This window comes from Ruditapes philippinarum, unplaced genomic scaffold, assembly GCF_026571515.1.
Source record: "Ruditapes philippinarum isolate M1 unplaced genomic scaffold, ASM2657151v2 ctg1380_1_1_1_1, whole genome shotgun sequence".
NCBI classification, from domain to species: Eukaryota; Metazoa; Mollusca; class Bivalvia; order Venerida; family Veneridae; genus Ruditapes; species Ruditapes philippinarum.
The window spans coordinates 738-13,580 of NW_026859548.1; the positions used below are offsets into that span (position 1 = coordinate 738).

The 12,843-nt window shown below is 32.2% G+C and overlaps 1 protein-coding gene across 1 annotated transcript; it reads left to right on the forward strand.

The window, feature by feature from the left end:
* Window positions 1-6,052: 6,052 nt before the first annotated feature.
* Window positions 6,053-6,586, forward strand: LOC132756911 (protein GVQW3-like). Its single transcript, XM_060748054.1, has one exon. It carries the CDS (start codon window positions 6,053-6,055, stop codon window positions 6,584-6,586), a length of 534 nt encoding a protein of 177 aa, XP_060604037.1.
* The last annotated feature ends 6,257 nt before the right edge of the window (window positions 6,587-12,843 follow it).

A 12,843-nucleotide genomic window follows, 5' to 3' on the forward strand; every position in this document is an offset into this window, starting at 1 on the left:
TATGATATATACATATATTGTATAAAACATGCGGAATTATAGAATACTTTGAAAATAAAAGCAATGTTTAAATAACTAACCTTTTGTGAATTCAAAAAAATCCTGACTTTAAACCAAAGATAATATACTTGTTACTTTATAATATTTTATAAACCTTTAAAATATCAATCTTGGTAAAAATAAAATGCACTCGCTTAACAAATGAAAGGTGTAATGAAAGAAGAGTAGTTTTTTACACTGTTTAACGGCTGGATGCAAGTATGTAAAAATAGCTTTTAAATATTTTCATTTTTTTTTTGCTGTTTTTTTTCTGCTATTTTTATTCTCGCGTTTTATAAAAGTGTTTCAAATCTCCTAATGTTTTACTGATAGGTTTGCCAGTTTAAATAATTTAGGTAATTTAATCAGAATTGTAACAAAACTGTTATTTAGATATCGGTTTCCTTATATAATCACGCCGTGATATTATCTTCATCTACGCGAAATAGATTATTCATAAATGTTGAAACATTTACATTCGATGACCGATCAATCATTTCTATGATTTTCCAAGAAATTGTATATTTAATATGTAAACAAAAGGGCATAAAATCTAAAAGATATAAATTACATGAAAATTGCAAAACAATATTTTACGCCTTTATAATCAAAACATGCATCATTAAAATGTCACTAACATGTGAAACGGAAGATGACATGGTGATTACTGTATGAACACATTTGCGGATTTTTTTAATGTCGTTTTCTGCTTATAAGACTGCCCGGGCACTTACCATGTGGCTTTGGTCTTCGGGATCATTGATTCCAGCATTTTGAAGTGCTTAAAATTGTGCACCGCTCAAGACGGTGCTAGCGGGCATTAGGGATGTTGCAGTTTTTCATTAATCCTCACGAACAGACTCAATCAAACCAAGTAAGCAATTTTCATGTCATTTTGCATTTTAAAGCTTCCGAATGATCACCTTTTTCCGGATAATTCCATGAACAGGCTCAATAAAACAAATTGAGCCAGAAAATTCCATTTTTTGTGTTGGGGATTTCGTTTTTTTATGATAGGCAGTTCATGAACATCAATGATGTTTTAAAGAAGCATTGTCACCCATCGTATTTTACAGCACTTCATTACATTGTTCTATCATTTTCGCTATCCCAAATGTACTATATTATGTCATAATATCTGGTGTTTAATTTCCCTTGGCAGGTATAAAACTGCACGGAGACTGTGAAAAAAAAAACAACTTTGACAAGAATAAACAGGTCTTTTTCCATGAATTAAATAAACAGGGATGTTAATAGTATTACGTCTGAGTTTAACATAGGTATAAATGTCAATTAGAGGTATGACAACAGAAATTGAAGAATAACGAAATGCAAAACATTGAAAAGGAAAACATTGAATGTCGATCAAATTGGCAAAATCTAAATAGATTATGTTAAAGGGACTCCACCGAGGTTTTTTGACATGACGGGACTGTAAATAATTTCTTGATATTAGTGTGCGTTAAGTACTTTCTTGGGTATATCAGTTTGATATTTTGTTCACTTCATAAAATATCACCTTATGTATTCATCTCAGTTAGTAGTACTTCAGTTTGTGTATTTGCATTTTGTTGTATAATCCTTTTATTTATCAATATTTTAGATGTGTATTCTTTCAACCAATCAATTAATATTGCCTTTGTTACATATACATTATGTCATAATGATATTTTGATTTGTATTGTTTTGGTTGATAATAAGTTATTTAAATCAAGGGCTCGCCAGTTGTTAATTAATGTTTCGGATAAATCAAGAGATATTTTTGTTCATATTTATTGAATGATGTGAATACGAGACGTTTCTTATTTTGTTAATCAAAAATCAGCAAAGAACACTTTACTTAGTAGTCGAAATAACAACACTTTGTTCGCCTGAGTAAGAAGTAGAAAACTGTTAAACAGTCATAATGTATCGCACATTTCATATATTTCATATATTTAGTACCTTTAATGCAAATGTATCAAATGAAAAATTACTTGTTTAAAAACCATTATTTATTGTGCAATATACAAATATATGGCAACAGATATTAATTACGTAAACTAATTAATAGACTGAAACGTACTATTTTTATATGTATGTATATGGTATTTATTCGAATGATTAGAAATTGTCAATGGTGGGTTTGATCCTCTGGTGTTACTTTGCAGTTTGTTACATCCGAGGAAAGCATTAATCATCTTTCCGGTTTTTGCGCCTATTAACTAATTTTGGCTTTTGTGCCTTGAAACCAAACAAATAAAGAAACATTAATTGGTAGAAAAAAAGACACGTTTGGAAATATTCATCCATTTTGAAATGCATTGCTAAGGAAAGCTGTGTTTAGGCTTTGCTGGTACAAAATAAGTAGATTAACATTGATTAAAAAATGTGTTGGCAGCATAAAAATAACTATTTCTCAATTGTGCAATTTGTGATTCGTATTAGTTTTGAAATTCAAACACATTTATCTTCTTTCTCCGCAATATTATAAATTATCCTGCTGGTAAATTTATATGAATTATTACTTAAGCTGTTAAACATTGTCGAATTTAGATCCACAATTGATTACTAGATAGAATTTTTACAGAATAGTATTAAATTCAAATCCAATATTCAGGCAACAGTGTGACTTTCTTCTTGTTTAAAGGAATATTATGTCTCAGGAACAGTTTTACTGCTTAATGAAGGGCAAACATGAGTTTTATAACAGTAAAATAATGGTTTTAGAGCATGTTTATAGCTTTTCACTTGAAGAAAGTTGCGCTGAATGTAAAATTTATTGTAATAAAAGGAGCAAATGTAAACAAGTAGTAATTTGACTTCCATACAAAATACTAAATCACTATAACTGTACTATATGCCAAAAGCAACAGAAACAAAAGATGGTTCAGTTAATTTGTTAATTAATTAGTTTTTTTTTGAAAACTGCTGCAAGACACAAAAAGTGAAACTCTTTTGAGAAATAGGATTGGAGATAAATGGCCTTTTGATATAACACTAGCTAAATATAACTAAAATAATCTAAATAGAAAAGTTGCCCTTGTACGAGGGTTGTTCGGAAAGTTTTGAGACAATATGATTTTCTCTGTTTCTAATTACAGCTGCGAATATTATTTAATACAAATTATAGCTTAATATGTTATTTATCCGAGTTATGTCTTTAAAACGTTGTAACGTTACTATACGGCATATAATCGTTTCCATAGCAACACCTGTCTACGCATCCTGGCGCACGGACTATTTTCTTGTTATAAGTTTTCTTACTGAATAAAAAGAGCCCCTAAAAACGCGACACTTTGCGAACTTTCGAGTAGCGTCTTGAAAATTGGCATGCAAAAAATTGACCATATTTCTGATTGGTTTTCGTTGATTTTATTTCAATAGTTTCAGCCAATTTTTGTACACATGACGTCAAAATTGACCATCAAAGCCCGTTTTTGAACATGACGTCGTTGCGTATCCTTGACAACTGTTACGGGTATTTCAACGCCATTGGCGGACAAAATATTTTAAATCCTACAGCATCCAACGGAAATTATTTTTTCCTTTAAGCAGATATAAAATTTATTGTTTTACGCCGAAAATTGTTTGAGAAATGGAAAGAAAATTGTCAATTTTGTGTAAAATTTGACGTTCAGTTTAGCCGCCATTTTCGGCTTTAAATCGGCTTATTAAAAAATTCCTGAAATAAATTTTTGATTTTTTTCTTTAAACGTCCTTTAAAATGTATACTTAGTCAAAATAACTAAAAAAAATAGGGGGTCACCGACTCAATTTTTTCGGTACACGTGATTTTATTTCCCCCACCCCTTTGGATTTTGCTCTTCAATATTGGAGGAATAAAAAAAAAACAAGTATCTATTATGACCAAGTGCTGCGGAAAATATATGGATACAATAAAGGGTGCGGAATTCCGTATATTATAGATAGACAGGTAAAAATAAGTGAAATTTGATGTACGGGACCGTATATCATGCAATACGTATATGACTAATATACCGTGATCCTTACACTCGTAATATGCGGGAACTTTGAATGAAGTTCGTATTTACTAAAATACGTATTTTTTTTTAATTACACGATCAGATATTACCAAAATATGTTTTTTTTATTCTTGTAAATACAGATTTTGTATATAAAACAGTGAATAAAGATGTACTTCAGAATTACCCACTTTCTACAAGAGGAAAGAAATAATAGTCTGATCTGACATTTGTCAGAATAACAATAAAACTTTGATTAAAATGTTATATTTCTCGGTTTTATTAACATGTCAGTTGCATACTGATTAAATAGTTAGTGAAACATCGACAGATCCTCTACAGTGCCCGTAGCATGTACAGACAAAAAAATGACAATATATATTGAAATATCTTTATTTTGTATAAAGATTTACAACGCAACACTCCTTTGTGCAGTATCTAGCTCAGGGCCGCCGGTTCGCTAAAATCCGCAGACGTGTATTTACAGCGTTTCATTATATTTCATGTTTAAAGTACTGTTTCTAAATTTTCCTGTTCAAAATAAATTCTACCATAAATTTGGCTATACAGTGAATAATGAATATTTGCAAAGGCCGATTTGATAGTAATGTTTTTAATACAGCGTTGATGGTGAATCCTCAATTAATCGTTATTTTTAACACTATGATATTCTAAAATGATAAGCAAAACGAGAGAATATGTAATACAGATATTTGTAGAATCGAACGTGCTACATCTGTAATCCAACACCCACTAAGCTAACGTTTCAAGCATGACTGTTTGCTTCACGCTAATATAATTGACTAAGTTTCATTTATGAACCGTATATTTTTATTTGTCAATATTTCGCCAATTCTGTCAAATTGTTGCAATAGTTTTTGATTACAAGTGAAATTCAAATTCTGGTTTTTAATAGGTGAAAAAATACATATCACTCACAGTATATCACTCATAGTGTGGGTAATGCAAAATGTATAGATTTGCAGAATTTCTTGTAGACTACGTATTAATTTATGATTGAATTTCCGTAAATTTCTAAATTTACATAAAAATATATAGTTGCTTTTTGTTCCATAAGGCATATTTCTCGATTCAAGTTTATTTATCTTATTGTATTACAATATCAAAAAGGAACACCGCAAATGATTACTCTCAGTTGTATTTATTTTTGTTTGCGCAGCGTACGCGTTGCCGTTGAACGCCTGACGTCATTTTCTTTACATGCGTCTGTTTACAATTCCTTATGAAGTTATAAATCATGCTTAAAAACAAGAAAAAAATCGTTTGTTTTTCGTACAATGTTAAGAATTTGAAATGGAACATTGTTGTTGTTGTTTTATATGTATTAGTTAAACTCTAGAACAATTCTCCTGATAAGCTGAACATTATTGCCGCACTTTGAAGTCTCAAACGTATCTGCATACGTCGAATTTCGAAACAAAATTACTCACGGGGTGGGGGAAATAAAATCACGTGTACCGAAAAAATTGAGTCGGTGACCCCCTATTTTTTTTAGTTATTTTGACTAAAGGACGTTTAAAGAAAAAAATCAAAAATTTATTTCAGGAATTTTTTAATAAGCCGATTTAAAGCCGAAAATTGCGGCTAAACTGAACGTCAAATTTTACACAAAATTGACAATTTTCTTTCCATTTCTCAAACAATTTTCGGCGTAAAACAATAAATTTTATATCTGCTTAAAGGAAACAATAATTTCCGTCGAATGCTGTAGGATTTAAGATATTTTGTCCGCCAATGGCGTTGAAATACCCGTAACAGTTGTCAAGGATACGCAACGACGTCATGTTCAAAAACGGGCTTTGATGGTCAACTTTGACGTCATGTGTACAAAAATTGGCTGAAACTATTGATATAAAATCAACGAAATCCAATCAGAAATATGGTCAATTTTTTGCATGCCAATTTTCAAGACGCTACTCGAAAGTTCGCAAAGTGTCGCGTTCTACCTTAAGGACGTCATTTCCGCTAGTTGTTTAAGCCGTTACCGCAGATCATTATAGCAATACGTGCGCGACAAGACAACGACTATGGAAACACCGTCAAAAAAGGAACAGCTTGTTTTTATTAAGTTTTGCGTTAATCTTGGGAAAACGCCAACAGAAACTAAGCAACTTCTAGAACAGGCAAACAACGGACGTACTGTTAGTCGACCATTGGTATTTAGATGGCATAAAGAGTTTCGGGATGGCAGAAAGTCAACAAAAGACAAGGAAAGGAGCGGTCGCCCATCCGTCATCGACGATAAATTGACACTTGCAAGAAACGCGCTTCAGTGCGACCGTCGCATAACAGTAAGAGAAGTTGCAGAAGTTTGTGATGTAGGTACGGCATCTGCTCACAAAATGTTAACTGAGACACTTGCAATGTCTCGGGTTTCGGCCCGTTGGGTACCGAGATTATTGACGGCTGATCAGGAAGAAAACCGAGTAAAAGCATCTCGACAGTTTCTACGTTCATACCAGAGAGAAGGCGACGCGTTCTTAGACAGAATTATTACCACCGACGAGTCCTGGTTTTACTACTACGACCCATACAGCATCTGCCACTTCTCTGGAACTTGATGTTCTCGGGTTTAACCGCATCGCTCACCCACCCTACTCACCCGACCTGGCCCCAATGGACTTTTCCGTTTTTCCGGCCATCAAATCCGAACTACGAGGAATCCGGTTTGAGGACCTAGTTGAACTGCGCTCTAGAGTTATGAGCATTATTGCAACATTTAAATCTGACTGGTATAGAAATGTATTCGCCAAGTGGGTTACGAGGCATGAGAAATGTGTACGTTGTGATGGAAGATACTTTGAAAAGGAGTAGCAGTTGACTTTTCTACGGTGACGTTAAACTCTGGAAATAACGGCAACGTCGGATAACGTCGTTGCGTGCGCCGGGTCACCGGTAGTGTCTGTGCCTAACGCTTTGTAGCTTTTGTATACATGAAGCTATTGTTATGAAATTTTACACTATAATAGATGAGGTATTAAAGTAATACATAGTAAACTCTTGTTTGATTTTATCTTTTCCAACGCTAAATATTGACCCAGTCTCAAAACTTTCCGAACAACCCTCGTATATACAAATTGAGATCATTGTGAGATATTCTAGAAAAAACAATCTATAATGTACCATATTCATTCAATATATTTTAGTGTCCTATTTAAGAGAGTTCAAGAAAAATCTAGATTTCATTTAACTAATGGGGAAAAACTGACATAAGAAATAATTTGGTTTATGCCAATATTAATTAAACGTATAAAGTAATGGAATAGTTTTTATCAACATTGATATTTCACATCTCAAGATTTTAGCGTTATGAAAGAAGTAATAACAAATAGCATACAATTCTGTCATTTAGATATAAATTAATGTAATTTACACAGCAAGTATTAAAGACTTTATAATTCATGTACTTTACGACCAATTTATATCCCTCTTTTTTAATACCTAGCAATCCATGTCATAACAATTTATTGCCCATGAATCAACGCACCGTTTTTAAGAACGCACTTCTCATGTTCGGTTATTAAACTCTGAGCGGTGACTGATATATAAGTGTAGTATAAGTACTATCAAACTAAGGTTAATTATTTATTCTTTCTTTTTTTCAATAATGAAGTACTTTTATTATCCCGCACATTAATGAAATAGATCAAATTTTGTTGATAGAAAATGTTAAAGTAATGAACTGTATGTCAATGACAATTTGGCCGCCAAACAATTCATTATGAAACATGACGCAACACCCACGCGGATAGATACTTAAAGTACGTATTTCCTAGAACATATAATATTCTATATAATATAATATTAAGTTCATATACGTCATTAACAAGCAACATAACCAACAGTATATAACCTAATAACGATGTATCGAATATAAATATAATAATTTATAACAAGAATAACGGATTTATGTTTTTGATACACGAAGATAAAATATTATTTAAAGATATTTAGAGATTTAGTTTTTGAACGATATGCCATCGTATCTGTTAGACTAATAATTCTTATTTTACATGTATTAAACACTTATACGAATTTAATGATATATGACGAATTTGATCTTTTGATAGATTAATAAATAACATTTTATATCAAGAAAAGTCGATGGATCCACTCGAAACTTGCAAATTTCTTGAAATAAATTACAATTGAGATCAGAATCAGTCAGTTAATAGCGGGAGACGGAGCAAACATGTAAAACATATGAGGTCTACCCTATTTATAGTGTTGAAGTAAATTCCCGACCCGCGCTTTTTACTAAAGCAAGAAAAAAGAAAAGAAAACTAAAAACTAAACAAGAATATAAAATAACTGTTTTATGTAATTTTGCATGAACTTAGAATCTTAGAATATAATAACAGAAGCATTTTCAGGAAATATGTTTTAAGTGGTTCTCAGGACAAAACTCTCGTTTCAAAGCAGGACTCAGGTGTTAGTAACATGGGATTTTTAACAACCAATATCTTGTGTTCTTGCAGTGATGTATTGTAGTCTTGAATTGCAATTTTTTGTATCAGATGAAAACAGATGTTTGCCGTTACATTACTTTCTTCAGAAAATTGTGATAATTCTTCACCTAATATTTATATGGCAGATATTGGCAGGGTGATAAAATAACAGTAAATTGTTATCATACTAGTACAATATTAATGAATGTTTGAATTCTTTCACATAATACGTCATGCATTGATAACGTTAACTTGCCTTTACAGTTCAAATTTCAAATAAGTATTTAACGTTAGGGACGAAAGACCACTTTCACTTTCTTTTATCGCTCATGAACAGGTTCCAACACTCGGTCTGCATGTTTTACTTTTTTACTCTGGAAGGATCTTCCCTTTTCTAGATTATTAAATTGTAGGATATAGCCGGAAATACATGAATTATGCGTGGTGTTTCTTTTATCATAACCCTGCTGGAACCGGGGTGGTTAGCTTTAGCCTAATACTTTCCTATGGCCATGTATCGGCTTCTGCCCTCTTTTTATAAAATGAAATGAAATTGTCAATCAATAAAAAAATATAACCAAAACACATTTATTTACAATGTGCCATTTTAATGCAAATACACTAGTAATGACATCACCTGTCTGTGAATTATTGGTTAAGTCCTTGGCTAATGCCCGATAGAATTTGATTGCATAAAGTTGTAGGAAAATAAACTGATAACTTATATTCTGAAACAAACAACAGGTGTAAATATGTCTGGGTTTCTAATCAGCCATATATTTGCGAAAAAATAAGCTGACTTATTGATGTCTTGAATTTCACAATGATTCCTTCTCGATGAAAAACGATTATGTTTGATGCCAATTTCATCATAAAAGTATGATAGTTATTATTTGGTTTTTTATATGCCAATTTTAACATGATAGTTTTACCGGTAACTTGTCGTAATATATCAAGATAATCACATCTATTTTAAATAGAAACGAGATGCATGATATAACAGTATATACCTGTATATATTTATTTAGTTTATGGTGTTTTATGCATATTTATATCTATTTCTATGACCATGAACAGTTGTAAAATGACACCATGTTAAAAAAATCTAAAGTGCAAAAATCGACAAGACAATGTTTCAAGTATGCGAAGGAAAAAAGACAAAGCCCCCCCCCCCCCCCGATATAAACCTTCGCATTCAAAAATGCTTTTTCATTCATAATTGACAGGACGGACAAAAGCATAACGCCCAGTCATATGAGGACTTTGTGTGGGTGGGATTTTGTCCTAAGCCTGAATCAGTAACATTTCGAATGAAACAAGCCTTCTAAAAATATCTTTAAGATTGTCATATGACTCTTCCAAACCTACTGGTGTCATACTTCTTTGACATGTGTCAGCAAGACTTTACTTCACAATAAGATTTTCCGAACATTTTAATCGATTTTTGTCAATCACTTAAGGCGCGTAGTGTCAGAAACAGTTAGTGTATACTTGACATTTAATTACCTTTAACTTATTGACATACTTTCTATACTTAGATATTTTTATAGAAACTACTAGTGATTATATGTATTATATATCTTTACACAAATGCATTCCTTTTTTACTAAATGGGAGTGTGCCTATATTAAAGAAAGACATACTTGAAAATGATGAGATTATAATTATAAAACTATATAACCATTGTAAGTTTATTTTTGCAACATTTGACTTGATAAATCAATAATATGTTGACGTCTACACATTTAGCAATTTTTGACCGATAATGTTCAATAGGTACACACCTTCCAAACTGGAAACTAGCAAACATGGCAACATATTATTGAGTAAATACGTCAGTTAGCAGCTGTTGTCACCTGATTAAGTCCAATTCAATCTAAACTGTTACAAAAAACCAAGGTGTTCAAACAGCAATCAAATGGGCAATTGCCTCGTTTTAAAACGTTCTTCAGCTGCTTGTTAGTCTTCAAGAAAATCACATATTGTAGTTGGTTATTCATTTCTTAAGTAATTTGTACCGTTCTATTGCAACAAAGTACGCTTACACTAATACTTGGACTGACATTTGTAGTCATTTCAATATAATTGTGTCAATACCTATGTGCAATAATTAAACGGTTAATAGAAACTTTCGTCGTTTTGAAATGCAAACTGGTTTTGTAGAGCTTATACGAAAGCAAAATTCACTTAATATGTTCGCTTGCTAGAAGGATTGATCCAGATACTTGATTGTACAAAAGTATAAATGATACAAATAAAGTTTGCATCTTATGTTAACAATTATAGTGTTCAACACGGTATGGCCAGTAATGGGTCAATGTTCCGTTAAACCCAAACAAACAAACAAACAAAAAAACAAAACAAACTACATTTAACAATAATGCATGTATATAAATTGTAATGAAACATGAACATTTAAATGTAAAGCTTTTTGTTAGCTTTCTTTCCTCCAGTTTGCAAATGAAAATAATGTTTCCGTATTCATCATATTACGGATGATGCACTAGCAGACAACCCCTAGCTTAAGGATAGCAATCGCTACATTTCCGACCGAAATTTGAAACAAAATAATACTCGATGTGACTGATCTTTAGCTTATAATATAGTATAGATAGATTCACGTTCGTGCCAGATATTATTTACATAATAAACCGCACATATTAGACTTCAATCGTCCCTGTCTAATCAGAACTGCAGTGACAGAAATTGCGTCTTTTATCAATAAACCGAGTCTGTTTAATCCTCTCATAACACGAATTTCTCCCTCCGTTCTTAATTATATAATTGTTATAGATAAATGATGGTCTGTTGAAATTATGACTTTCATATTAACTTGCTTCTCCATACTCTGCAGGTTCTACGTCATTTTTCTCTACATTCTGACGTCAATTTATGATACAAATATCGCGCGATATCGCAATAAAGATTGTAAAATAACAAAAAATCAACACGGTGAATTTTGCTATAATTTTTTTAACATGTAGTGAAGTCATGAAAGAAAATATTTATGCAATCAAAAAATATAGGGTCAACGCGTAAGATATTTTGCTATTACTATTTTAATATAAGATAAAGGATGAGTAAAACGTAATGATTTTGGTGACGTCAAATATTTTTCTCAAGGAAATTGTCACGACTTTTTCGATGAATAGTATACTGACTGGAATTAAAATGTGTGAAAACCATTAACAACAATTGTATTTAGACATATTCCGTAAAATGTTCTCAGGTGTCCGCATTTCGATGAACAACTTCAATTATATACATGTACAACAAATCAGGGTATGACTGTCTGCAAAAGTTTGTATCAATCTCTAAAAAACTGAAAAACGAATGGTTATAAATACATCGAGGACTGAAAGACAATTCAGAATATTGAATATATAATTAAAAGGCCACCTAAGTTGAAATAATACAACAAACATAAATTTTTGCAGGAAGAATGTCAGAAAAAAAGAATGAAAAGGCTGGTGCAGTCGCGGTGTCATCATGTTATGTGTATCTCGGTACTATATAAACTTCCATGTTATCATACGTATGTAACAATTTCGAATTGTATATATCAGTTAGTAGGTAATGAATCAAATTTACGTTTTAAAAATGTTATGATCAACTCGAAGTAACAACGATTGTAGGTAAGTCATGTTTCACTGGTAGTCTTAATTATATAAATCTAGCAGACATTTATTTTAAAACTTTTCTACTCGTACAAAAATTTATTTGAGCGCGCGTCACGACAAAACCAACATAGTGCGTTTGCGACCAGCATGGGATCCAGACCAGCCTGCGCATCCGCGCAGTCTGATCAGGATCCATTCTGTTCGCTATCAGTTTCTCTACTTATTAAAAATGTTTAAAAGCGAACAGTATGGATCCTGATCAGACTGCGCGGATGCGCAGGCTGGTCTGGATCCATGCTGGTCGCAAACCCATTATGTTGGTTTTGTCGTGACACGGCTCATTTATTAACAGCCATCAGTTATTCTATTTTCTCTCGCAGCTAAATACTAGTAAATAATATCTCCGCACTAAGCGTGAGACTCAGATTTTAAAGAGGGATCACGTTCTCATGCTATGGCTTGAATTTCTCACGCATTTCACATAATTACAGATATTCTTTTATTTTATTTAAAACTCCTGACTCGCGGTATGCGTTTACTAGCGCATCTTTGAGGCGACATGAAGCCGCGATCATTTCTCGATTCGAGGCAAAAGATCCGTTGATTTATATTGTATGTTCATAAGCGGATAATTTTGCATATTAAAATTAATACAGATTCCCTTGTATTGAAGACGATCAATGTAGGATGCTCAATTTGTGTGAATATGGTTTCGGAGAAGCTCGTTTTTTGTCTGCACATAATACAGTG

What these genes read in the sequence shown, in the direction of transcription:
- LOC132756911 (XM_060748054.1), top strand. Translation starts at nt 6,053, where the DNA reads ATGGAAACACCGTCAAAAAAGGAACAGCTTGTTTTTATTAAGTTTTGC.